Source organism: Balaenoptera borealis, assembly GCF_965194805.1.
Source record: "Balaenoptera borealis genome assembly, chromosome: 4".
NCBI classification, from domain to species: domain Eukaryota; kingdom Metazoa; phylum Chordata; class Mammalia; order Artiodactyla; family Balaenopteridae; genus Balaenoptera; species Balaenoptera borealis.
In genome coordinates, this window is record NC_138861.1 from 31,191,731 (window position 1) to 31,218,525 (window position 26,795).

At 56.9% G+C, this 26,795-nt stretch overlaps 2 protein-coding genes across 7 annotated transcripts in view; one reads left to right on the plus strand and one right to left on the minus strand.

Moving 5' to 3' along the window:
• WFS1 (wolframin ER transmembrane glycoprotein) overlaps positions 1-18,085 on the plus strand; it is a 28,522-nt gene extending 10,437 nt beyond the window's left edge. Inside the window, exons 3-9 of one of the 3 annotated variants that reach the window (XM_082389860.1) lie at positions 5,651-5,733; positions 6,208-6,352; positions 8,131-8,301; positions 9,737-9,817; positions 10,683-10,828; positions 15,277-15,336; positions 15,466-18,085. In XM_082389860.1, the coding sequence (XP_082245986.1) occupies positions 5,651-5,733; positions 6,208-6,352; positions 8,131-8,301; positions 9,737-9,817; positions 10,683-10,828; positions 15,277-15,336; positions 15,466-17,274 (2,495 nt within the window). In that variant the 3' untranslated portion in view covers positions 17,275-18,085. Of the gene's footprint in view, positions 1-5,650; positions 5,734-6,207; positions 6,353-6,842; positions 7,573-8,130; positions 8,302-9,736; positions 9,818-10,682; positions 10,829-15,276; positions 15,337-15,465 lie in introns of those variants that run through there. The other 2 variants (XM_082389861.1, XM_082389862.1) reach the window with 2 other exon arrangements.
• The window catches only part of PPP2R2C (protein phosphatase 2 regulatory subunit Bgamma), a 164,978-nt gene continuing 144,405 nt past the window's right edge, over positions 6,223-26,795 (minus strand). Inside the window, exons 9-11 of one of the 4 annotated variants that reach the window (XR_014243926.1) lie at positions 13,893-14,024; positions 6,819-6,888; positions 6,270-6,336 (exon numbers count right to left, since the gene is read on the minus strand). Coding sequence is in view for 3 of the 4 variants with exons in the window: in XM_082389870.1 (XP_082245996.1) it covers positions 13,913-14,024 (112 nt within the window). In the remaining variant the exon portion in view is untranslated. Of the gene's footprint in view, positions 6,337-6,818; positions 6,889-8,307; positions 8,632-13,892; positions 14,025-17,391; positions 20,312-26,795 lie in introns of those variants that run through there. The other 3 variants (XM_082389870.1, XM_082389871.1, XM_082389872.1) reach the window with 3 other exon arrangements.

Here is a 26,795-nt window from a genome sequence, read left to right on the forward strand (position 1 = left end):
AGGGCTCCCAGGCTGATGGCTCTGGGCAGGGGTTGGATGCAGGGTCAAGAGGTCGGCCAGTTGAGCGGGGTCTCAAATGGTCGGGATAAGGAGAATGGGTGTTCTGGGGAACGTTAGAGGGTTTAAACCAGAGGAGCGGCATGACCTCTGTTACGTGGAGATGACCCGTGGGAGCCGAGGCCGGCAGGGAGGCACGTGGCAGGTGGAGAGGCCCCAGGAAGCTGGGCTGACTCCAGGTCTCTGGCTGGAGCTGCCAGGTGGGTGCAGGGCGTGGGCGGGGCAGTGTCCCAGCGGGGTTCAGGGCGGGACGGTGGGATGGGAAGGTCAGGAGACGATGTGGTGCGGGAGCGGACGTGGAGCTCCAAGCCCCTGCTGTCCTGGGGACAAGCCACAGCCACAAACGACTCGCTTTCTCCTTGTCCGGTCAAGGTGCTGGCTATTGATGATTTAGGGAGTTTTGTACCTGCGTTATTTTATCCTGACCCTGACTGGAGTCCTGGTCTGTCTGGTTGCCAGGCCATCACTCTGACCCCCTCACTCTAGGATGACCTGTCGTGAGGACAGATGGCAGGGGCGGTGAGGCTGTCTCCGGCCTGGTGGCTTCCTGGGACCCTTGGAAACTTGGCAGCATGCCCTCATCCCTTACCTTTAACCTCCCCTTTGCGTTCCAAGTCTTGAGTGTCGCCTCTTCCAGGAAGTCCCTGCCATCAGGATTGATGATGCCTGGCACCTCCACCGCCCCCCTGAGCCTGCGCTGTTGGAATGTGGTTGTCCTCGTCTGGCCCCTGGCTGGGTAGGGAGGGCGGGGGTCCTGCCTCCTTCAGCTCAGTGCCCTTGGCTCCTGGAGCTCAGACTGGCCTGGGGCCAATGCTCAGTAAACGTCTGCTGGGTGAGTGATGAGGGGCGAGGTCCATGACCCCTGCTTGGGCCTGTGGGAAGCTCAGACCTCCCGCCCGGGAGCCCCGCCTTGGAGCTTAGCCAGCCCCTGGAAAAGAGGGGGTCGCAGGGATTGTCCTTCCTGTGTGTTCATGAGAACCAGAGTCAGCATCACGAAGGCTGCTGGGACACCCCCTGGTGCAAGGTGACCCAGCCGCCCACAGCGATGAGGAGGACACGTGGGATGCCCTTGGGTTCTTATCACCTTTCCCTTCACCGCAGCCCATGTGGTGGGTGTCGGGAGAGGACCAGGGACTCTAAGGTCCAAGGCCTTAGGGAGCCTAAGGCCTTGTCCAGGGCCAGCGAGTGAGGCAGCGGAAGGGCAGCAGCCCCTAGAGACAGGGGTACGGCGTCACAGTTCCTGTGTGTTTCAGATCGTGCTCTTCTTTTAAGAGCCTTTGGCGTGCGTTCAACGATTTAAACAATGTGCTCCAGCAACTCTAGATCTCAGCAGTTGTGGAAAATGGAAGCCGGCTTCTCTCTTGCTCTCAGCCGTCTCTGGGGAGCTGACAGAGCCCTCGGGACTTCTGGGAAGGGACGCCTGAGGCTCCCCAGCCCACGGCCCTGGGGTGGGTGAGGAGTGGGAGCATGACTTGCTCACCCCCCACCTTCGTCTGTTTCTACTCAGAACCTGCTCAGATCAGGGAGGTGAGCTTGGCAGTTCAGTCTCCAGGCCAGGCGTGTGCTGTGTTCCAGGCCCTGTGCAAGGATTTGGGGAGACAGAGATGAAAGCTTGAGACTCAACTTGTCGGTCCCCTGTCCATCCCTCCATCTGTTCAGCATTTGCTGAGCTGTTTCTGACACTGGGGGACGGAGATGGGTCAGACCTGCGGGACACAGATCATCTCCGTAAAGGCTAGTGGGACCGTGAGAGACGCAGGAAAATGGAGATGGGCTGTGCTGGGGGGAGGGGACAGCATCCTGGGGACTCTCCTCCCATTTCATGACAAAATGAGCATCATTTACTAATGCGGTGTGGTGGATACAAGTCTCTCAAATGCGTGGGATCTGCAGGAGATAAATAGTATAAAGGAGGGGGTGTGCTGGTCCTCTGTGGATCCTCGCAGATGTGAGGAGACTACTCAGGGCCATGCAGCTCTGCTATTGTTTTGTGACTGATAGAAAGACTTTCAAAAATGAGCTAGAGTTGGGACACTCTCGGTTGCCGGTGATGTTGAAACCCGATGTAAATTAACATAAGCAAAAAAACAAAAACAAAAAAACAAAAACATGGTGTGGGGCTTCCCTGGTGGCGCAGTGGTTAAGAATCCGCCTGCCAATGCAGGGGACACGGGTTCGAGCCCTGGTCCGGGAGGATCCCACGTGCCGCGGAGCAACTAGGCCTGTGTGCCACAACTACTGAGCCTGCGCTCTAGAGCCCGCGAGCCACAACTACTGAGTCCGCGTGCTGCAACTACTGAAGCCCGCGTGCCTAGAGCCCGTGCTCCGCAACAAGAGAAGCCAGTTCAGTGAGAAGCCCGTGCACCGCAACGAAGAGTAGCCCCCGCTCGCCACAACTAGAGAAAGCCACGCACAGCAACAAAGAACAAAAGCAGCCAAAATCAATCAATCAATCAATCAATAAAATAAATTTATTAAAAAAAACAAAACAAAACAGGGTGCAGGGGATTTGTTAGTTCCATATGTCTGCACAGTGTAGCGTAGCCAGGGACTCAGATGACGTGATTGGGAATCTGCCCCCAGCTCTGCTTTCCTGCGTGCCCTCACTCTCAGGTGGGCTTCCCCCGGGGCAGCCCTCGGGCTCCAAGCTGGTGTCTGTCAGCTGAGATCCAGCAGAAGGAAGAGACACCGCCCAGCAGGCAGCCCAGACCCCACCGTCCTGGCTTGGGCCTGTGTCCCTCCCTGAACCTGCCGCTGTGCTCAGGGAGATGGATGGGCCGGGTAGGCTTGCTGCACCCACCCTGTGAGAGTGGAGGAGGGTGGGTCCCCAAAGGGGACATCAGGTTAGGGTTAGGAAGGGGCCAGGAATGAGAGTCAAGCCTGCAGAGAGCTCGTGTGTTCAGTGGCCCTCGGTGTCCCCGCTGACGCAGCCAGCTTCTGGCGGTGTTCTTTATGTGCGTGTTCCTCCTTAGATGGAAAAAGCCAGAACCCCCCGATTGGTCTGCAGCATGAGCCCAACATTTGAGTGGTTGTAGACCTATTTCTGCCAGTGCCAAATGGAAAGCAGAGTAATGAGGGAGGGGGGGTGCATGTTTCAAAGAGATTCTGTATATTGAGGAGACTTCTTGAGATGTCAGGCTATGGACAATGTCTGCGAAAAATTAATCACGAACAGAATAATCTTTTTAGTCAACAGATCTGTGCTTGAAGCTTCCATATTCTGATATAATAAAAAGGACCTTGGACTTGTGAATTTAGTTAGTCAAGAAAAGAGCTGTGAACTCTGAGAGGTGCCTGGTGTTGGGCTGGGAAGTGTGGCCTCAGTGAGCCAGGAAGGCCCTGGGGTCAGCCAAGAGGTGGGACGTGGGGAGGGGAAAGGAACGCACACTGGGAACGCCAACTCTGGACCAGGCAGTTAATACGAAGTGTCTCATTCTTCATAAACCGTCCTACTGGATGGATATTGACGATGGGATTGAAAATGACTCTCGCTTGGTCATGCGGCACTTTGACGCTAAGGGTAGATTCACACGCAGGTCAGATTTCTCTACACACACACCCTCCTTCCCTGCGAGCCCACCCTTCCCATTTGTTCTCTTTAGTCTGAGCCCTTGGCCAGAAAGTTCATTCCCGCCCTTGCTGAAGGGGGTGACAGCAGCCAAAGGGAGAACTGACCTTGATGACTCGGGAAGCACCAAGGTCTGGGGCCACGGGATGGGGTGGACGTCCTGGGCCCTGAAGCCATTGCTGGGTTAGGTCCCTGGGACCTGGGCAAGGAAACCCAGCCTGAACTCCGCAGGGAGAGGTATCATCATGTTCGCAAGCTGTCCACCAAGAGGGTCTCAGTACAGGTGCCTGACCCGTGGGTCTCGTTAAGAATCCTCCTTCTGAGCCGTCCCCAGACACCCCCGCCCGGCCCCCGTGTCCTCTCCAAACTGGGTGTGACCTCTCTGCCTTTGAGCCTCCTAGGCTACGTCGCTTTAGGCCCCTGCCCTGCTGTCTCCCCCTGGGCTCCTGGGTGCCGTAGACTTGGGCACCCTGCACACAGGGGCCGGCTCTGAGCCTGGCGGACCTGGTTCTGGGAAAGGCCTGGATGAAGGGGTAGGGAAAGCTGGTCATCCGGTGGGTGTTCCTGGGGACTGTTCATGTTTCCCTGAATTCTGCCTTCTGTTTCCAGAAATGTCTAGAGAGCAAGAGTCTGTTAGTGGGCTTCCCTGGTGGCGCAGTGGTTGAGAATCCGCCTGCCAATGCAGGGGACACGGGTTCGAGCCCTGGTCCGGGAAGATCCCACATGCCGCGGAGCAACTAAGCCCATGCGCCACAGCTACTGAGCCTGTGCTCTAGAGCCCGCAAGCCACAACTACTGAGCCTGCGAGCCACAACTACTGAAGCCCGCGTGCCTAGAGCCCGTGCTCTGCAACAAGAGAGGCCACCGCCATGAGAAGCCCGCGCACCACAACGAAGAGTAGCCCCCGCTCGCCGCAACAAGAGAAAGCCCACGCGCAGCAGCGAAGACCCAGCAACAAAGACCCAACGCAGCCAAAAATAAAATACTAAATAAAATAAATTTATTTAAAAAAAAAAAAAAAAAAAAAAAAAAGAGTCTGTTAGTCCCAAATAGGCACCTGCTAAGGTGGGGTGTGGCAATGGCTGAGGCAAAGTGTGGTGTCAGGCATAGGCCCTGGGTATTGGTTGCTTAAATCAAAGAAAGGGACTGGTAAAAAGTGATCTTTTAAAAAAAACTTTTTGTTATGCTACCTGCTGCAGGAGAGGTTGTAGTGAAATCGATGAAGTTATGTGATGCTTTTGTAACTTAGGATAGCTTTTTACAAAGAAAATATAGCACGAGCTGTATGGTGTTTGGACCCTTGGACCTAGTAATTCACCTGAAGAACCTATGCTGGGAGAATGACCCCCCCCAATAAAAAATACACCCACGGAATGGTTTGTTGGCACCGTTTTATAAAATTAGGGAGTATGGGAATAACCTAAAGGTCCGATGGAGAGGAGAGGCCCAGAACCCTGATGGGATTTCTGAGCCACTGAAATGGTACATTTCACTGCAGAGCAACATGGGAAATTGGTTGTGATTCACTACTTTATATATATATATATATATATATACCCCAAAATGTATGTACTGTGATTATGACCTCCAAAAATCATTCATGTGTATAGACGACAGTCTTGGAAAACATGATTTTGGTTTGTTTATTGGGGTGCTGGGCATTGGGGTGCAGGTTCTTCAGGTCAGGAGCTTTTGAACTTGAGTGCTCGGATCTTTCTAGAACTCCGTTCAAGCCTGAGCTCAGCCACTCTGGCTGCAGTGAGCTGAGGGGGCGACGGTGGTTACTGGTGCCCTCCTCTGTCCCTTGTCTCCCACCACGAGCTCCGAGCAGCTACTGGAACCGCCCCCTGGCAGCTTTGTGGTCCTTGCTCCCAGGAAAGCAGCTTCCTGGCGCGTTCTCTCTGCATCTGCTGTCACCCTCTTGACCTGGGGCTGAAGTCTGTTCCTACCGTCCCCTCGCCTCCTCAGACAAGTGACAAGGACCAGCTTGGTGACAGTCCATCTGCTTGTTTTCCTGTGTTAAAGGACCTGCGAAGGGAGATGTGGACACCCCCTTTGAAGAGGTCCTGGAGAAGGCCAAGGCTGGGGACCCCAAGGCACAGACAGAGGTGAGCCCTGCTGTCCGTGGGAGACTCAGGCCGCGGCCTGCAGCATGGTGGGTCTGGGAGAAGCTGGTGCCTGCAAGCTGGAAGCTGGGAGCCGGCCTGACTGTGCCCGCCGTGTGCCAGGCCCCCGTTTGTTGTGTTTCCGTGTTCATGGTGTGTTTGTTTCTTCCCTCCACCCTCTGGGGAGCACTACGTGTTCACCTCCTCTGTCCAGCTCCCACCTGATCTTGGGCATCACCTCCTCTGATACCATCTCTGCTTCCTGCCTGTCCTCATGCCCCCACCCCCTCTCTCATCTCATCAGTGGGGGAGGGGTCCCGACACCCCCCTCTGGCTGGGAGCACCGGGCGGAGAGGGACGGGGAGCCCGAGGTTGCCCAGCTGCGGGGAGCAGGTCAGGGCAGGACGTGGAGTGGGAGCCCGGGCGCTGTGCGTGGAGGCCGCTGCGGCACGTGGCGTGACGGGGTCCTGCTTGCAGGTGGGGAAACGCTACCTGCAGCTTGCCGGCGACGGGGATGAAGAGGTCAACAACTGCACTGCCGTCGACTGGCTGACCCTCGCCGCCAAGCAGGGCCGGCGCGAGGCCGTCAAGCTTCTCCGCCGGTGCCTGGCGGACAGAAAAGGTGGGTCAAGAGGCCTGGGGGGATGCATGAGGTATGCCGTGCTGCTTTGCTAAATTAACAGCTAAAATAGCAACAGGAAAACTTGGTGCTGGCAGTGCCGTTGAGCAATGAGTGTGGTTTCTGTTATGCCAGTGGCTTTGCCATTTAGACATTTTTGGAGTATAACATGGGATATTTAGGGAGTGAAGCCATTTTCATCCTCTTTAACTTGTGGTGGTGTCTACAAGGAGATACCCTCTGGGTTCTACTCCAAATTGAGGAGTAGATCCTGGAGCCAAGTTGGAGAACATGACGGGGGCCTGAGGTCAGAGTGGCACTTTCTGAACTGACTTTGCATCCAGTCTGAGCCGAGAAGCTGGGGACCGTGGGCCAGTGAAGACCCACTCAGGCTGGCACTCACCGCCAGGACCGGTCTGGGTGTTGGGGGGGGCAGTGATGTGTAGCCTGGCCACGTGTGGACACTTACTAGGTTATCCTGCCCAAGGGAAATGGCTCGTTCCTGGTGTCAGGGAAGAGTGTTTCCTGAAGGTTCAAACCTCAGAAGAAAGATGAAAGTGTGCGTCAGAAAGGGGCCTTTTTTCCCTCAGATTGTAGAAGTGTTTATTGTTATCAAAGAAAACTTGAACTGTATAGAAAACATAAAGATAGAAATTACCCATCACGTTGAAACCCAGAGAGAAGTGCTCTGTGGTTTGGTATTTTTTTCTTCTGGTTTTGCATTGTAATGTTTTAAAGTAACATTTATTATATAGAATCTACTCTCTCTGGACCTTAGGCTGATGCCTTTGACAACTTGGAATGGTCATATTTTGCTAGCCACAATTTCTCACCAAGCCAGCTTCCCCGTTCCAGGGCAGGCAGGATGGCCTCGCACTGGCTGATCGAGTAGGTGCGGCCCGCACAGCTCACTGTTGGAGCCAGTGGTTCCCAGAGGCCTTGAGGGAGCCAATGCAGGCCCCAGGACCAGAGGGCGTGTGAGGGAGGGGGCCAGGCCTCGTGCGACCCACACCCTCCACGTTCTCACAGTTGAGTGCTTACCGATCATAAAGGAAACGGCTTGGTGGAAAGTTGCGGAGATGTTTCAAAGGAGAAAAAACCCAATCCTCCATCCCTAGCCTCGCTGCCCTCTGGAAGGGCCATGCTGACGTCCAGGTGGCTGGGGAGCAGGGCGAAAGGCAGCTCCTGACAGCCCATGAGACCTGCTCCCGGCCTCTCCGTGGGTGAGTCGTGCCTACCTGGGAAAGGGCCGTCTGTGCAGGGACACAGTTGCTCCTGGCTGCCCTAGGAGGGGCCGGCGCTGTGGACGCAGGAATGCCCCGCTCTTGCACGCGGGCCGCTCACTGCAGTGAGACTGACTGGGGTCTGAGACCGGCTCTGCCTCTCCGACTCGGTGGCCTTGGCAATCCAGGCCGCCCCTGTGTGCCTTGGTTTCTCCATCTGTAAGGCGGGGACAGCAGCACCCCACCAGAGGGTCCTTGTGAGGGTGCCATGGGGAGGGGAGCAAGCCAGGAAGATGGGGTGTCCTCGCCCAGCACCAGGCCACCGTGGCCGCTGGGTGAGTGTCTGCTGAAAGGCCAGGCCGAGCCGCCCACCGGCCGGGACTTTGGCCAGACGCCCTTTTGGTCAGATGTTCGTTTCAGCCCTGGTGACAAAGGTGCCTGCAAAGCCCCTTGCAGGAATCCCTTCCCAACCCCCTCAGGCGGGGTGGCCAGGGCCGCGGCGTCGCTGACGGCTTCTGGGCAGGTGAGGCGAGGGCTCTGATGCCTCCCCTCTCTCAGGCATCACCTCCGAGAACGAGCAGGAGGTGAGGCAACTTTCCTCCGAGACCGACCTGGAGCGGGCCGTGCGCAAGGCGGCCCTCGTCATGTACTGGAAGCTCAACCCCAAGAAGAAGAAGCAGGTGGCCGTGTCGGAGCTGCTGGAGAACGTGGGCCAGGTCAACGAGCACGGTACGCGGCCTTGCCGTGCGGCCTCCTGGGCCTTTGTGTTGGAGTCCTGGGGGCTTCCCGATGGGAGCCGAAGCGCGGGCTCCAGGCACCTTCTTGTGGGGACCTCACAGGTGTCCTGTAGAGCCGGGGAGCGTCCTTCCTGGGCATCCTCCTGTTCCCGGGGTCCCCGCCCTGAGCTGTGCCCTGAGCTCTGGCTCAGTCCTAGGTCTGGGCGCCCAGCAGGCCCTTCCCCTGGTGCTCCCGTGATTTGCTCTGCGCCTTGGGGTTTCCTCCCCTCCTGCCCACAGGCAGAGCCACAGGCCTTGTCGTTCCAACGGTGTCCTGCTCTTCCTGGGGGACAGGGAGTGCGGGGAGGGTGAGAGGTGCGGGCAGGGACCTAGGTCCCCGAACCCCCAAGAGGCTCTCCAGGGCAGACCTCATCGCCAGCCTCTGCAGTCCTCCCCACCTCCTTCTAACTCGGCTTTCCACAAAGGGCACGGGCAGCAGCCGGAAGGACAGATGGGGCAGGAGAACGGGCGTCCCTGGCTGGGTGTGGCCTCTCCATTTCCCTGGGTTGGTGGCGCCGGGGGCATCTGACTCTTGTGACTTCGTTACCTCGGGGAGCCCCTGCCTCCCGCTGTTCAGAAAATGACTCTCTGCCCAGGGCTTCGCCCAACCTTCTCCGGCCCCGAGGGGTAGATGCTGGGGGCTAGAGCTACCTGCCGACCCATCAGAGAGGACTGCTGGGTGGGCACCGCCGCCCCTTCTCCGGGGAGCTCAGGGCAGGACTCCTGTCTGACCTGCCCCTCTGATGAGCAGAGGTGGCCGGGTGGCAGCACCCCCGAGAGGCGTGCTTGACTGGACAGGCTCGGCTGCCCCGTGTGGAGCCCGAGATCCCATGAGGCCTCAGGGCCACCCGCACGTGCTGCCCCACCCCCACTGGCCACTTCCGCTCGGGGCTCCCGTGGCCTCTCTCAGTCCCAGTGCCCCTCCTCTCCCGTTGTCACTGTCTGCGCTCTGGTCCCACTCCTGCCCGCCCCGCCCCTGCAGAGGTGCACCTCGGAGCCCGGCACGGGGGAGCTGGGTGAATGCCTGCCAGGTTGGGGGTGTGGCGGTAGGGGCGGGCACTTCCTCCTCCAGGGAGCATCACGCCAAGTGACGACGCTAGCAGCACAGGTGTATGGGGACAGGCTCGGCTGACCGGAGGGTGTGGTGTGTCCAGTGCCAAGGCCGCGCCCGTACAGGGGATGGGCTGTGCCCTGTAGGGCCTGAGTCACTCTTGGGGGCGGAAGCTGAGAGGTGACGGTCCTGAGGGGTGGCCCTTGCACTGCCCTCCAGGGCTGCGTGGAGGCACCAGGCCCTGCAGTCCCCGGGACACACTGGCAGGTTTCCGGGGGGCTGCAGGGAATGGGGCGGTCAGCCTGCCCCGATTCTCAGTCCGCTCTGTCCCCTGCAGACGGAGGGGTGCAGCCTGGCCCCGTCCCCAAGTCGCTGCAGAAGCAGAGGCGGGTGCTAGAGCGCTTGGTCAGCAGCGAATGTGAGTATGGCCGCTGGTACTGCGCTTGCGATGCCTCTCGCCGTGCTGTTTCTCCCACCGCCCCGCGCGCCGTGTCTGCTCCCTCCTGCCAGTCCAGGCCTGGCCTCCAGGGTCTTGGAGGCGTGATGGATTTTCAGTCCCTTTGGGGCTGTTGATTGGGTGTCAGTGTTGTGGGCTCTGGGATCTGGACCCTGCCACTGGGAGCATGCACTCTGGAGGGACAGGGAGGGCAGCATGACAGTCCCTGCAGGACAGAGAGCTGCCGGGGGCTGTGAGCACGCCGGACGCCCGAGCCAGCGAGGGTGAGGAAGCAGCTAGCCCTCGGAGGGCACCGGGGGGGTGCTCCAGGCCAAGCAGACGCCACAGGCAGAGGCCTGGGGGCACCCAGCATGGGCTGTGGGGAGGTGGGGGATAGAGGGCAGAACATGGCGGGCGGAGGTAATGAAGGTTTGCCTGGCACACAGTAGGCCCGGCACACAGTAGGTCCTCAGAGGATGCGCATTGACTGGAGGGGTTAGTAGGGGGCTGGGCCGCAGGGCGTCAGTGCTGTGAGGAGCCAGGGCCGAGGGAGGGAAGGGGTCACAGGGGCACTGGCGGTGAAGGTGGCCGAGGAGTCAGCATTGGAGCTGGGCTCAGGCAGCCCCTAGGCTTGAAGAGCTAGGGAGGGGGCCGCTTCGGGGGAGGGACAGCACATCACCAAGGCGAGGAGGAGGCCATCGGCAGGACTGTCTGCCTCTCTCCTCCCATCGTCCGGGCCCAGGGAGGGGTTTGCCTGGCCCAGCCAGCGTGCCCCTGCTCGCCTGGCCACGTGGGGTGGCAGTGCTTGCAGTCTCTCAGACCCCATGTGTTCTCTCCTGTGCTTTAGCCAAGCGCTACATAGCGCTGGACGACTTCGTGGAGATCACCAAGAAGTACGCCAAGGGCGTCATCCCCGCCGACCTGTTCCTGCAGGACGACGACGATGACGAGCTGGCAGGCAAGAGCCCCGAGGACCTGCCCCTGCGCCTGAAGGTGAGCGTGGCTGGAGGCGCCCGTGGAGGGCTCTCGGCCCGGGCCGCGCCCCCCTGCACCCCCCAGCGCTCCCCGGGAAGCTGTAGGTGGGGGGCCTCAGGGACTGTGTAGCTTGTCCCTGCGGAGGCCCGTCCTGCAGGGACGTCCCCATAACTGCGTAAGGACGCGTCCTTGTGAAGGGAGGCCTTTCACGTGCGCTCAGGCTCTGAAACCAAGGGCACTGTCGGGGCAGGCAGGTTCAGTGGGTGATGGACAAGCACAGGCACCTTCTCGTCTTTCCCTGCCAAACGCCGTCGGGGGAACAGGGTGCTGTGCACTGGAGGCCGCCTTTCACTTAGACTTTGTCATTTTGAAAAATTATCCGTTTATGGCACAGAGTGGAGGTCAGTTCCTCGAAGATGCCTTTTCCCTAAAGCAGAGTGCTGTGTTCAGGCGGCCAGGAGGCCTCTGCAGTGGTGCCTGTTTATCTGGATCTGTAGGGGCTCGGGGAGCAAGCCGGGTGCGGTGCGGAGAGAGTGGCAGGGAGGTGACGGAGGGCCGACCTGAAGGGGGGAGCGTGCGCTTACACCATTGGCCAGCGAGCAGCAGTGACATCGGGGAGCGAGGGAGGCTTATCCAGACGCGTGCCGACAGCCAGGAGTGGGCGCTCGTGTGCCCCTGGTGTCACAGCTTTTGTTTTCCTGGTCACGTGGTTGTGACTAAGGGTGCAGATGTACCATGTGGCCACACTGCCCTTCACCAGATTTCCCCCAGTTCAGGCTCACGGGCTTGAATTAGTTGTGTCTGTATCTCACTTTGCCGAGAACACTAGGATTTACAGAAGTCTGGCTATCTGGCCCCAGACAGATCCATCACCACGACTGGCCAGGAGGGCCCCGGCCAGCACAAGGGCCTCTGAGCAGACGAAGCGTCACAGAGGTCCTGGCGTTAGTCACGCGAGAATCCGTCAGGTTCTATGCATCCCCAGCTGCCTGGGAACGTGTGTGAGCTGCCGTCAGCGTGGTAGAGTGGACTGTGGGTGTGCGAGCGGCGTCGGGGCTGGTGACAGGAAGTGTGCTGATGTGTCGCCGTCCCAGACGCAGCGCAGTGTAAGCTCCGTGCTGGGGCCTGGATATGGAGGCTCAGAAAGCTGCCCTCGGTGGGTGGGGAGGCCGACTTGGAAGCAAGTTCCACAGAGATGCTGCAGCCCAGAGAGGTGGGTGGGAAGGCCACGCTCAGGACCAGCGAGCTGAGTGAGAGTCCCTGAGGGCAGGTAGGGTGTCCAGGGTGAAGGTTCTGAGACGCGGGGTCGGGATGGCCCAGGAAGCCAACCAGGGAGGTCATGGCTCTTATTGAAGCCCCCCTGCTTCTTATTGAAGCAGGCCTGGGCTAAGTGTGTTCACAAATGACATTAGTTTTCTTATTAAAATGAGCGAGGGAAGGTGGAGCATTTGCTGTGGTTCTTCGCAAAGAGGAGGTGCTCCCCAAATGCCAGTGAGGGTCAAAGGTGAAAGGGTAGTGGGAGAAGACCCATGGGCCAGGTGGTCCTGGCCTGGACATTGTAATTTGCATTGTTCTGGCATAATGACTAATAATGCCTGCTTTCAAAAGCATCCTGGTTTGGACAGCAAGTTATGTTACCCTCCTTACTGGTAACAAGCTCAGTGCTGTAAGATATCTGAAAGTCCTTTTTGGGAAAAAGAGATTTAAAGTATTCCAAAAAGAAATAAGGCTCTTTTCTTTTTCTTCAGTTTTTGAAGTTGTCAGAGCACTTTGATTCTTTTACAGTTTGTCTCATTAAAAGCCTTTGGAAAAAGAGAGAATGAATCATAGCAGGTGTCTCCTGGAACTAAAAGCTGTTCCAGCCTTTATTAGCGCCCTGGAGGACAGAGAAAGGACGCATGCCTGCGGAGTCCTCAGCACCCCAGTGGGAAGTGCCAGATGCCTCTCTGCGAGCTGACGTGACCTCCAGGGACATTCCAGGCTCCGAGCTGCCTCTTCTCAAGCCTTTGGTGACAGATGAAACCTTCTTAAAGATGAATTCAGGAATATTTTAAAATCATAACGTTTTTGTATAAAATTATTGAGAATCCAGCACATGAACATTCACCCAGGTCCGAGCAGAGTCTAGTTGAGATGAACTTGCGTCGACCTGCTGAGCGAGTGGTGGGTTCCTTGGTTGGCTTCCCCGGTTGTAAAAGGCTGTTTGCTCGGTTTCTCACATTAGCCGAGCGACTGGTGACCACAGCCCTGGCCAGGTTGCCCTTTCCTGTGCTTTCGTGAACTGACTCCCTACTCATTTTTTTTTTTTTTTTGGCCGTGCTGCGCAACATACAGGATCCCGACCAGGGATCGAACCTGTGCCCCTGATAGCGGAAGCGCAGAGTCCTAACCACTGGACCACCAGGGAAGTCCCCCTACTCATTTTTAAAAATTTCTCTCCTGCTCAAACAAAAGTGCATTTTAATTTGTTTGGGCTTTCTCTACAGAAAAGGTTTCTAGTCTCACAATTTGGTGGGGCCCCAAGAAGTAGGGCTTGGGTAGAAGCTACAAGGGACAGAATTGGGACCTTAAAAGGAGAGAACTCCTGGCATGGTGGCCCAGGTGCCTCACTGTGCAGGCAGAGGCTGGCACCATTGGACATCAGGTTCTAGAAGCTTTGTGTCTTTTAAAGGTCCTCTCAACCATGTGATTTTGTGGCCTTATGGGCAAAAAAAAAAAAAAAAAAAATAGTGTGAATTGTTTTGAGCATTAGGACAGGATTTCAGATTAGTTTTAAGGTCCCAGCTACTTGGGTACCTCCAGGCTAGCTCCCCCAAAGCTGTCCGGTGCTGGTTGTGCAGAGAGAGAACGGCTGTGGGCACAGCCGCCCTGGGGCGCCTCTCGTCTGTCTGGTTAGAAAGGCCCTGTCCACAGGGATTAGCCGAGAGGCCGCAGCTGATGCACACGCGGGCTCTTTCCATCGCTGTTGCATTTCAGCTGGTGGGTCTGGCTTTGGGCCGAAGGGGCCCCTCCCAGAGGAAGCCGGAGCCAGAGGCACTGGTTTGCTGTCTGGCAAGTGTCAGAAATCCCCACCAAGGCTAACCTTATGGCGTCCGATGTCCCCTAGCGCCGCCTCCAGATGGGGTGAGTGCTGTGTCTGCTTCTGGGAAGCTGGCCCCAGTGAGCTGGGGGAGCCCTTAGTTGGTTTACTGGTTTGTTCATTTTCTTGCTCATTCTAAAACAGAGAGTAAGTGGACCGTCACAAACACGTAAGGAGGAATGCAGCTCTGTGTACATGCGCGTGTGTGTCTGTAGACGTGCATGCACACACACACAGTCTCACATGCTCCTGTTTCCGCTGTGAGCCCGGGTCACCCTCATCTGGAGAACTCACTCTCCTGGCGGCTCCCGGGGGTCCTGGTCATCCTGAGTTGCCTGCCAGCCGCGGCTCTTGGGCAGATGACGGCCACACCGCAGTATTGTCACTCAGTTGTACACCCCCAGGATCCCTGCCCCTCCTGGCCCTCTGGTGGGTGGGGCAGAGCGAGTCTGTCCCCAGGGTGTGGGTGGAGGCTGTGCTGCCCACCTCACCCGGGCGCAGCGGGGCTTTGCTGCCCCCAGGCGTGGGTGACCTCTGCGAGGACCCGGTCCCTGGTGTGGTTCTCCTTGCCACCCCGAGTGAGCACTGGCACTGCCCACGGCTACTTTCTGTTTTCACCCCCTTCGGCTTGCCTCCCGTCTCCCCGGAGCCGGGGTGGGGCTGGAAGCCTCCGGGATTCTGCACAGAGAACCAGGCCGGTATAGGGGCCACCCTGGGTGGCAGAATCGCCCTCGCTTCCCTCACAGCCCCTCATTCGTCTTCTGTTGCGGAAAAGGCCGAGGGTTTCTGCGGCTCTTTGCAGTGAGCACAGGTCGGGGGAGTGGGACCCAAGGCAGGGAGCGGTGCTGCCCTTGAACGTGGCTGTGAGGGTTGTGCGTCTGTTCTGAGCAGTCGGGTGTGCAGGGGTGGGTGGTGCAGGCGGCTGGCGTCGGGCCTCCTGTCACAGTGAAGATGCACACCCGCCCCGTCGCAGCTGAACCGTTTCCATTCACATGGCTGCCGAACTCTCCTTCCCGCAGTCCCCGCTCCCGCTCCCGGGACGGTCAGAGCCCAGCGTAGGCCGGTAAAGCAGCGGTTCCTCTCCCGCTTGGTGGGTGGGTGAGCAGCCGAGGCTCGGTGAAGTCCCCTCCACAGGGGTGACTGAGACGCAGGCAGCCCGGTGCTCTGTCATCTTTGCAAGCGTGAGGCCCGTGGGGAGGGAAGAGGGGGCCAGGTGGGCTCTGCCAGGCGCCCCAGGTCTCGCAGGGAAGATCAGCCCTCCTAAGTCTGGAGACCCTGGTGGACGGTTGGGAGTCAGGGGTGGGCGGGAGGGAGAGGCCGGGCCCTGCAGGATTGGGCGGGATCGAGGGAAGGTTCGTGAGACCACGTGGAGCATCGCCACCTGCAGAGGGTGTTACAGGTGGAAGGACCGTGCGGACCAAGGGCCCGGCCGTGGCTGAAACGGCGGGTGAGTTCACTTTGCCCGGAGCCGGGGGGAGTGCGGGTGAGTGACAGAGAGCAGTGACACGGCAGAGAGTGGGGCTCCCACCCTGGCTGCGTTCCAGTGCCCCTCCTTTGTCTCCACCCCTCCTCCCAGGTGGTCAGATACCCGCTGCACGTCATCATGGAGCTGAAAGAGTACCTGATTGATGTGGCGTCCCGGGCAGGCGTGCACTGGCTGTCCACCCTCGTGCCTACCCACCACATCAACGCCCTGGTCTTCTTCTTCATCGTCAGCAACCTCACCATCGACTTCTTCGCCTTCTTCGTGCCCCTGGTCGTCTTCTACCTGTCCTTCATCTCCATGGTCATCTGCACCCTCAAGGTTTTCCAGGATAGCAAGGCCTGGGAGAGCTTCCGTGCCCTCACTAGCCTGCTCCTGCGATTCGAGCCCAACCTGGACGTGGAGCAGGCCGAGGGGAACTTCGGCTGGAACCACCTGGAGCCCTACGTCCACTTCCTGCTGTCTGTCTTCTTCGTCATCTTCTCCTTCCCCATCGCCAGCAAGGACTGCATCCCCTGCTCGGAGCTGGCCGTCGTGTCTGTCTTCTTCACGGTCACCAGCTACATGAGCCTGAGCACCTCGGCCGAGCCCTACACCAGGAGGGCCCTGGTGACCGAGGTGGCGGCCGGCCTGCTCTCCCTTCTGCCCACCGTGCCCGTCGACTGGCGCTACCTGAAGCTCCTGGGCCAGACCTTCTTCACAGTGCCCGTCGGCCACTTCATCGTCCTGAACATCAGCTTCCCCTGCCTGCTCTATGTATACCTGCTGTACCTCTTCTTCCGCATGGCCCAGCTGAGGAACTTCAAGGGCACCTACTGCTACCTGGTCCCCTACCTGGTCTGCTTCATGTGGTGCGAGCTCTCCGTGGTCATCCTGCTCGAGTCCACCGGCCTGGGGCTGGTGCGTGCATCCATCGGCTACTTCCTCTTCCTCTTCGCTCTCCCCATCCTGGCGGCCGGCCTGGCGCTGATGGCTGTGGTGCGGTTGGCCCACTGGTTCTTGTCCCTGGAGCTCACCAAGATTGCGGTCACCGTGGTGGTCTGCAGCATCCCCCTGCTGGTCCGCTGGTGGACCAAGGCCAACTTCTCCGTGGTGGAGATGGTCAAGTCCCTGACACGGAGCTCCATCGTCAAGCTTATCCTGGTGTGGATCACGGCCATCGTGCTCTTCTGCTGGTTCTACGTGTACCGCTCGGAGGGCATGAAGGTCTACAACTCCACGCTGACCTGGCAGCAGTACGGCTTCCTGTGCGGGCCGAGGGCCTGGAAGGAGACCAACATGGCCCGCACCCAGATCCTGTGCAGCCACCTGGAGGGCCACAGGGTCACGTGGACCGGCCGCTTCAAGTATGTCCGCGTCACGGAGATCGACAACAGCGCCGAGTCGGCCATCAACATGCTCCCGCTCTTCATCGGCGACTGGGTGCGCTGCCTCTACGGTGAGGCCTACCCGTCCTGCAGCTCGGGCAACGTCTCCACGGCCGAGGAGGAGCTCTGCCGCCTCAAGCTCCTGGCCAAGCACCCCTGCCACATCAAGAAGTTCGACCGGCACAAGTTCGAGCTCACCGTGGGCATGCCCTACAGTGGCGCCAACGGCACCCGCGGCCCCGAGGAGGACGACGTCACCAAGGACATCGTGCTGCGGGCCAGCAGCGAGTTCAAGGACGTGCTGCTCCACCTGCGCCAGGGCAGCGTCATCGAGTTCAGCACCGTCCTCGAGGGCCGCCTGGGCAGCAAGTGGCCCGTCTTCGAGCTCAAGGCCATCAGCTGCCTCAACTGCATGGCGCAGCTCTCACCAGCCAGGCGGCACGTGAAGGTCGAGCGGGACTGGCGCAGCACCGTGCACGGCGCCGTGAAGTTCGCCTTCGACTTCTTCTTCTTCCCCTTCCTGTCGGTGGCTTGAGGACGCGTCCTGTTGCAGGAGTGCCGGTGCATGTGGCTGCCAGGACCTCCCCCCACGGCCTCCCGGCTGAACGGCGCAACACTAACCACTGTGCGTGTGTGTGTGTGTGTGTGTGTGTGTGTGTGTGTGTGTCCACACGCATGCGCAAACGCAGGGCTTTGGAGACCATTTGTCACGTGTAGTCTGCTCACACCTCTGTGAACGGGCTGACTCCTTTAGCTCTGTCCACTTCGACTGCCCAGTGTGGTTGGAAATGGCATGCACATCCTCGACCCGCAGTCCCGACCTCTCCGTGAGCAGCTGGTGTGCCAGGCTAGACTAGGATTCCTGTGCCCGAAAAACACTTTACAGATGCTGCCCTCCCTGCCCTACCACCTCCACGCACGCCCCGGCCCCTCATTTACTTCCGTTTGGGTTTGTTATTTGAAGAACCAATAGTGCTGCTCTGTAAACTCAACGATAGCTTTTCTTATTTATTTGGTCACTGCTAAGCCTTGACAGCTGTTTGCTGATCCTGGGGCCCTGCAGAGCCGCTCTGTCATATGACCAAGGCCCTGCCTGATTCTGAGATCGGAGGCCACACGGGCAGAAGCCCCGAGCTCTGCATCCTGCAGCCTGCCCGCCTCGCAGCTCTCCTGTCTGGTGGGTAATGGGTGAGTTTGCGAGGGTCTTGCCTGAATCCACCGGGACTAGGAAATAGAAGGAACCCGGGACGTCCCCTCCCAGTGCTGAGAAATGCTAGGCCATGTTCAGAACCAGAAAGCAGAAAGTCAAGGTCCTAAAGCAGCCGAAATAAAAACCTTTGATGAAATCCACTGTCCTTTTCTTTCTTTAAAAGAAGCCTTTTTTTTGTATGTGTAAGAGAATCAACAGGTGTCTACCCTTGTACTGAGTTACATACAAGTGCAGCTGGAGTTACAAAGAGCAGAAATGATTCTCAGTGAGCGACCCCGACGCTGCTAGGCCGGGGGCCCCTGCAGTGTTTGCGCCATCACCCAGCTGTCCGCCCGGGTCTTACTAGGTGTGAAATGCTCATGGTCATGATTATTTGTGAAACTGAAATCACCACTGAAAGGGCACATACATGGTTATTCGTGGTTCAGTAGCTGTGTTGTTCAGCAGTGTGTCGCTTGTGAAACCGTATCCTGTATTCAGTGATGAACAATGATAATTCCATAGAATTATCATCAGAACTTGAGCCATCTAGGGGGGGCTAGAGCAGCTTGGGGTCCCTCAGCAAACTTAGCACCCTGGGCGCAGGTGCATGCCTGTCTGGGTCCCTTGGGCAGGGGGACATATCTGTCTGGGTCCCTCTGGTCTTTGGTTTCTTCCCTGAGGTTGAGGACAGCCTGGTCCCCTCCTGCCCCCCGGTGGGCAGTGCCCCCCAACCCAGTGAGCTGCATGTCCAGTTCTTTGCTGTGGTCAGGAAACCTGGAGTTGTTCACACATCCTTTTGTGGTTTGGAGTTGACTCAGGGTGTGGCCACCTCCGTTTTGAAGACGCCTCTCACCTTGGTGGGTAGCAGCTGCGTCCCTGCATTGCTAGCTCTTCCTGTTTTGTCTTCCTGCCTGGTCTGGTCTGCCTGAAATCCCATGTTGGGAAGTGCTCAGGAGGGTGGCATCCCTCTGTGCCTCTGGGTTTCTTCCCAGGTAATGAGATGAGGTTAAATGTCAGCCCCACTCCCCTCTCTGATCTGGAGGTTTGTGAGGCCATGAAATGAGTTCACAGTTCAGCTTTGCCTCCCAGCCTCCCCACTGATTGTCCAGAGGGCGAGGAAGCTGCCTGGCTTTCTGAGTGAATGCAAATGACCTCATATCATCCTCACTGGGCAGGGGGCAGGTGCCGTGACGGCCCTGATCCACAGAAAACAGGTTCCGGGAGGAGACCACACCGAACGTGAGCAGCAGGGCCAGTATTAGACCAAGATCTGCCGGTGCCCTGTCCTCTGGGTCACGCTGTTATTCGGCTCCCGAGCAGAGCGCCTCCTTGGAGCAGGGGGTGGTGTGGTCTCACGGGGATTGCCCTGCATCTGCCATTGAGCCCCTGTCCCTAGGTCGCAGTGTCCTAATCTATAAAATGTAAGTCTGGGTTAGGTCAGTGGTTTGCAAAACTACTTAGCAATGAAATGCTGTTTTAAAAACCAAATGTGGGACTTCCCTGGTGGTGCAGTGGTTAAGAATCCGCCTGCCAATGCAGGGGACACGGGTTCGAGCCCTGGTCCGGGAAGACCCCACATGCCGCGGAGCAACTAAGCCCGTGCGCCACAGCTACTGAGCCTGCGCTCTAGAGCCCGTGAGCCACAACTACTGAGCCCGCCTGCCAAGAGCCCGTGCTCCGCAACTAGAGAAAGCCCGCGTGCAACAACGAAGACCCAACGCAGCCAAAAAAAAATTAAAAAAAAAAAAAAAAGCCAAATGTATTTGATCGGATGGGTCTTGCTAGGTTCCTCCCTGTTTACCACACTTAGTTCAGTACTTTACTACAGTTATCTATGGTGATAACTCCTTCCTGGAACAGGCTTTCTATCTTAAATATTTTAGGCAGTAAGGGTGAAGTTCAAAGGTTCTTCCTGAGTCTTTTGGGTCTTGCTTCTTTTCAGCTGTAAATAATCCACATGCCAGGGTGGCACATCTTGGAGCAGCTTGCCCCGAACACACCCCCATCAGTCTCAAAAGAAAGTTTTACCAGAAACTTCTTTCACATTCTCAAGGAACAGATAATTGGTATAAACACCAATAAAGAATAAAGAAAAGAGCAACTTTGGATGGAAGAATCTTAAAAGTGTTTATTGATGGTCTGATGTAACTTCCTCATAAAAATCAGTGTCCTCGTCCAAACCCATTTGTGAAGGAACACCTTTCCTTAGGACTTTGTTAGCAGCAATGTTGCCTTTTTCCTGGTTTCCTCTTGAAACCAAGCAGGACCTTGTGGGGCTCCTAGCCACAGAAGCCTGTTTGTGTCTCCTGTTTCTTGTTTGTAGGAAATAGGTTTCAGCCTCCATGACCTTCCCTAAGTTCCAAAGGGCAGGTTCAAACAGCTGTTGACCAGGGAAAGGAGGTGATACAGAGACAAGGGAGAAGCAGTCAAAAAACAATAGTGCAGCCTTGGGGCAGGGTCCTGGTTCCGCCTCAAAGGATACACATAACAATATCTTTGAGCTCTTCTACAAAACTAAAATCCCCAACAAATGGAAGATGTTAAGTACTTGATGAAGCGTTCTTCATTCCAGAGAAGGTCACAGTCTGACAACCTCAAGAACCAGAGAAGCTCATCAGGAGACTACCTGAGGCCAGACTAAAGGAGTGCAGGCCCTGCACACACCCTGATAATAATCAGCAACCCCACCCTTGAACCATTGCTATAAAACTCCTCACCAAACCCCTGGGTTGGGACACACAGTTTTTGAGGGCACAAGACCGCTGTGTCCCCCTTTGCCTGGCAAGGCAATAAAGAAATTCTTTTCTATACCCAAAAACACAAACAAACAAACAAAAACAAATGTACAGAACTCCATGCAGGGGGCTTCCCTGGTGGCGCAGCGGTTGAGAGTCTGCCTGCCAATGCAGGGGACACGGGTTCGAGCCCTGGTCCGGGAAGATCCCACATGCCGCGGAGCAACTAGGCCCGTGAGCCACAACTACTGAGCCTGCGCGTCTGGAGCCTGTGCTCCGCAACAAGAGAGGCCGTGATAGTGAGAGGCCCGCGCACCGCGATGAAGAGTGGCCCCCACTTGCCGCAACTAGAGAAAGCCCTCGCACAGAAACGAAGACCCAACACAGCCATAAATAAATAAATTAATTAAAAAAACCAAAACCCTCCCCCCCAAAAAAAACAGTGTTATTTGTAAGTTCAGGTGTAACCTATGCAGCAGATGAGAATAGGAAGCCACCTGGCTGGTTTGAACCCCTCATCCCAGCTGTGTGACCTCGGGCAGATTCACACTTTCCAGGCCTCCGGTGCCTTTTCTGTAAATTGGGGATGTAACAGGGCCTGCCTCATCGGTTGTTTTTAGGATTAAACTAGTTACTTTTATTGCAGGGTGGTCACAACAGTGTCAGGCACTAGTAAATCTCAGTACACTTGTGAATGTTTTAAATGAAGTTAAGCATTCATGGAACTTTAGAACCAGTTAAGAACCTTTATATAGGCCCTCACCAGACGAATGTCCCTTCTAGCTTTTAAAAAGTTTAACCTTTGTGAAAATACCCATGTTTAGCTGAACGGAACTTATTGGAGAGGCTTAATCCAAACAGGGGGACTGGTGTCAGATGACGCTCTGTCTGCACCCGCCTCCCCACCACCACACCCGCCGGGACACACAGTCCTGCCTTTCTGCCTGCATCACAGCTTTAATTCCTCATGACTACGCATCCAGAAAAGGTTGGCTAATACGTATGACTTATCATCTAAAACATTCCTTATTTAACTTAACTAATGAGCTTTGACTGCGTTCATTGCCGCCCTCGAACAAATATTTATTGCACCGTGACGCTGAGCAGATGCTGTAATTGCACAGTTTGAGTCAAACCCAGTTTCCACCCTCAGGAAAATCACGCAAGTCAGATGTGTGTGGGCCCCAGTGCAGAGTCAGAAGTGCCCTCCTGCCTTCAGACACAGGAAGTGCTCTGCGGGCCCAGAGAAGGCGGAACTTCAGCCTGGGGAGGGAGACGGGGTCTGGAAGGCTTCTGGGAGGATATGTGGGGTTTGCCCTATTTTGATAGCAAGGGGAGAGACTGGATTTGGTGAGGTCAGAGGAAGACTATTCAACCTTCAGGGCACCCATTGACGCCTCAGGCATCGCCCAGGACGCCAGGGGGTTCCAGAGGATAGAGCTTGGGGTCCAAAGGCCAGGTTGGAATTGAGTCTCTGTCCTGCAGGCAGCTAGAGCCCCTCTCTTGACCCTGAAGCCAGGGCCCTCATAAGGTCAGGGCTGAGCTCTGGAAAACGGGTCAGAGGGTACTTTAAGGCACCGTGTGGCGGAGAAAGGAGACAGTGGAAAGGTCATCCCCCGTCTCCCAGCAGACCTGGCCAGCTGGCCCTTTGATGGTAGATACTGCTTCTGTGGAAGCTTCCACGGGGCCATAAACATCAAATGGCCTCGGCCCCTGTGGTCCTGAGGATCCCCGGCCGGCTTGCTGTCCTCCTTTCCTGTTGATAAACAGGCCGCTGTCCGCCGGGCCCAGGACCGGGTGGTAGGCGCGTGGAGGGATTTGCAGAGGTCAGGCTGTGGGCGGCAAAGGCTCCTGCTTCCGGGAGCTGATCCCCACCCTCTGTGAGGCGGGTAGGGGACCTATGTCTCTGAGCATCACTGTGGGTCTGGCCCTTTGTCTACACGGGGCTGTCTGGTCCTGAGAACTAGGTCCCACGGCCCGCCCCCTGCCAACATTTACACGTGAGAATTGTTAAAGGTTCATGTTCATGCTGTGTGGACTTGGCCAAAGTTACGTGGCCAGGAGGTGGCAGAGCTGGGACACAACCAAAGCCTGTTCTTTTTACAGGGCCACAAAGAAACCACCATTTTCCTGGGGCTTAAAATCCCTTTTCAGAACATTGCCCACAGCGGCCACCCTCGGGCCTGCCAGGAAAGAACTGTGCTGACCGCAGGGGCCAGCGGCAGATCACACCATGTCTGAGCGCCTGCCAGGCCTTCATCCCTCGGGGCCTGCGGGAGCACCAGGGACTGGTCTGTGGTGGTGGGTGGAGGTGGGGGGGGGGTGTCTCACGATGCTTCCCTGAAGCATCACAGCGTTTGCGCTGCTCGGGGAAGACCCAGTTGAGGCCAGGAGAGGGTTTGGCACCAGAGCTTCCCATGCATTGCAGTGAGACCCGCCCCACCCGCTTCTGAGTGCCCCGGAGGGGTATTCTTTCCCGGAACCTCCCCTGTCCCTCCTCTTGGGGGGTGGACAGCAGTATCAGAAAGGCCGCACTCCCCTTGTGGGCGTGCTGCTAGAGACCAGTTCTTCAGCGTTCAGTCATTCAAATGCTCTTTTCCACTTTTTCATTTCCATTCCTATATCCCAATCACACGTCATGTAACTGCAAAAACCCAAATTTCTGCAGGTACCTATTTCAAAGTTGTCCATAAAGCAGGGCCTCGTCGTTCTTGAACATGCCGTGAGACAACAGAACCCTTTAACCGTCCCAGCTCCCGATCTGCATGTCCAGATGTCAGGGTTAAAGCCACACCAGCCCGCTGTGCACACATAAACCTCACCGAGAAGCTCTGGGAGAGCTCCCTGCGCCTGGCAGGGTCTTCACCGGGGGACCACTGCTGCTTGTCGTCATGAAAAAAAGAAAATTCATTCGTTCAACAAATGCTGAGCACCTACGGTGTGCTGTGCTCTTCTCAGGCACAGGGGATGCAGCAGTGAACAGAGCGGTCCCCACCCTGGTGGGAGTGACGTTTCCTGGTGGGGGGCTGGGGGACCATCAGCCAATAATAAAGTGACATCATGCCCGGTAGAGAAAGGAGCCACAGTCTCCTGCCATGAGCGCTTTACAGGCTCCTGTCCAGTTTGCCAGGGTTCGTGTGTTTTCTCCTTTAATCATCATGGCAGCCATTGCAAGATAGACATTTCCACTTTGAAGATGCGGGAGGGAAAATAACCACCCCCAGAGGTGTCCATGTGCGAATCCTCTAAACAAGGCAAAAGGGACTCCGCAGATGGGTTAAGGGTTTTGAGATGGGAGACGACCCTGGATTATCCAGGTGGATGCAATGCAATCAGAAGGGTCCTTACGACAGAGGGGCAGGGGCGTCAGGGAGAGAGAGGTTGAGGATGATATGCTACTGGCTTGAAGATGAAGGAAGGGACCATGAGCCAAGGAATGCAGATGCCCCTAGAAACTGGAAAAGGCAAGGAATGGATTCTCCCCTAGAGTCTCCAGAGGGAACTGGCCCTGCTTGAGAGTTTTCATCTTGATATTAGCCCAGCGAGACCCATTTCGGATTCTGACCTCCAGAACGGTAAGGTAATGAATTTGGATTGTTTTGGGTCACTAAGTTTGTGGTCACTGATTACAGCAGCCACAGGAAACTCATACAGAGATGGAGTGGGTCAGGAGATTAGCGTTCTCCTCCAGCTCACACAGCCTGGTCTTGAGGGAGCTCAGACTCAAGCTGGCCCTCTGCCTGGCCATTTCCTCCCAGCTCCATCGAGCAGTTTGAAGTTCTCTTCCTGTAGTGGAAGCTGAAGTACATATTTATGGCGGTACCGAGCGAGGAGGAGAGTAGCCGTCCTCCTGTTACACGGGGGACAGAAGACCTCTGTGTTCTGACCACAAGTGCTCTTGACAGGTGGAAATTCCCAGGGGCCTCAAAACCTTTCTGCAAATAGGGGGAGAAGGGGGGGTATACATTATATATGAAATGAATGGATGAAAAAATAAGACGGACACAGTAGTTACTTTTAGAAACTAGCAAAATGAATAGATTAGGATATCCTTAAAAGGGTACCTAGCTACGTTTTTATAATAAAATGTTGGGATGAAAATTACCCCCGCAGTCATTACCTATCTGTACACCCAACCACCCAAATTTTCAAGTTTCCCTGGGAACCCGCTTAAGTCACTCTCTGAAAAGTGATATGACCCTAAATTCTCTACCGTTGGTGTGGGCTCAACCTCTAGGTGGGTCTGAGTGCCCCCCTCTGTACCCCCTGTTCACATTGGTTGGTCTCCTTTACTGAGTTCTGTGGGCGGACTTCTATCCCTTCTAATGCTCTGACCCAAGCCTGGGCCAAAACTCCCCTGGGTTCCCTGTCACTCACCTGAGCCAGGTGGACCTGAGCCGGGACCAGGGTGACACACAGCGTCCTGAGTCCTGCTGGCTTACGAGGCAGCGCTGCCTCCAGGGCCCCCCGCCCCGGCTCACTCCTCAGGGCCCCGGGAAGAGGGCTCGCCCCAGTCCCCTCTGCCTGCTGCTGCCGTGTGTGTCCCTGCCGGTCAGGAGCACCTGCCCTCACACCTGGAAGAGGCCTCAGGCCCTTCACCGTCCCGCTTTCTCTTCCTTCGCGGCTCCTCATCCAGCTTCCAGGTAGAAGCACTCGTCGACACCCTAAAGACTAAAACCCCTAAAATCAGAGCCCAGCATCCATAATCTGCTCAGTCTCACCCCTGCCTCCCCCGGCCCCTCTGCTGCCCTGGTCCTGGCACCGAACTTACCTCCAGCCCCACTGCAGGGCTGCTGACCACCCCCCGTAGCTGGGACCCGAGGCCAGGGGAAGCTGTGAGCTCTAGCTCCTGGACGGGACACTTCTCCGGCCTTGGCTGATGTCCCGATCTCTGTGTTTCTCCCTTAATCCATGTCCTGGGTCCCCCCCACCTCCTCTTCTTTTTGCTTCTGGGCTGCCTCCCCCATTCAGTCTCTGGGGATTCCCTCCCCCAAGGTGGTGCCTGTTCGCCCCAGATCCCCCTTGACTGCTGCTCTGGCGAAGACAGGCCAGGCTCTTTGATGGTGACCGGCCCCCCCAAGCAGGAGGGACAGGGCGTCGGATGTGGGCCAGCGACAGGGCTCGAGTCCCCAGACCCCAGCACCCGCCGCCCCTTGTGTGGCTTCTGAGACCCCTCACCCCCACCCCAAGGTGCCGCCCAGAAACCCTCGGGTTCCTTCTCTCTGCCTGTTATCCCCGAAAGTGAGGGGTTTTGCTCGGCCTCCTTGAGGGTCCCTGCCCTCAGCATGGGGTTTAAGACCCAAACCAGGCAGAGAATTGCCACCCACGGGACCTAGAACCTCTCAGAGGTTCCCAGCTCCCTGGCTAAAGCCGGGTCCCACCCTCCACCCAGGAGTGTCTTCACCTCCCCTCGCAGCCTCGGCTGCCCTCAGGCTGGACCTGCCCACCTGAGACCCTCGCCTCAGCTGCCCCTTCTCCCGAGTTTCTGCTCCTCTCCGGGACCCGCCTGCCCACGTTCACTGTCAGTGCCTTTGGTGAGTCATTTCTGGTCCCGAGTGAGTGATTGTCTCCGGCAGAGTCATCCCCGAGGTGCTCACGCCACCGTAGCAGAAGCGGACCCTGACCCCTTGTACCGGGCCCACTGAGTGGGCATAGATCTCTTCCATCATTAGGACTGCTTGCTGGCAGCTCCCAGAAATGGACTCTGGCTGACTCTGGCTGCAAAGTCCTACTGGAACGCAAAAACGAGGGCTTCTCTGGGGGTTGTTTGGGCGCAAGCATTGTTATAGAACTCAGGTCCGGCTGTTCGCCGCTCAAAAATCAATACATGATTTTCCATTGGTAGAAATGGAAAACACTGCTCTTAATCAGAAAGCCAGCAACCTGGGGAGAAGGCAGACTCAGTGTCCCCAGAAAACCAACTCTGAAGGTTTTGCTCGGCCACGAAAGTTTTTAAAGGGAAAAAGGGAAGTAATTTCAGTTAATCATGGAGATGGGAGCTCAGGGCCGTCGCCATCCCCCTCTGTGTGCAGGCTTGTGTGCAGACGTGTCAACTGCTCGTGATGTTTCTTTAGATAATGTCTTGTTCACACAGTTTGTGAGATTACTGAAGGGGAAGCTAGGGAAGAG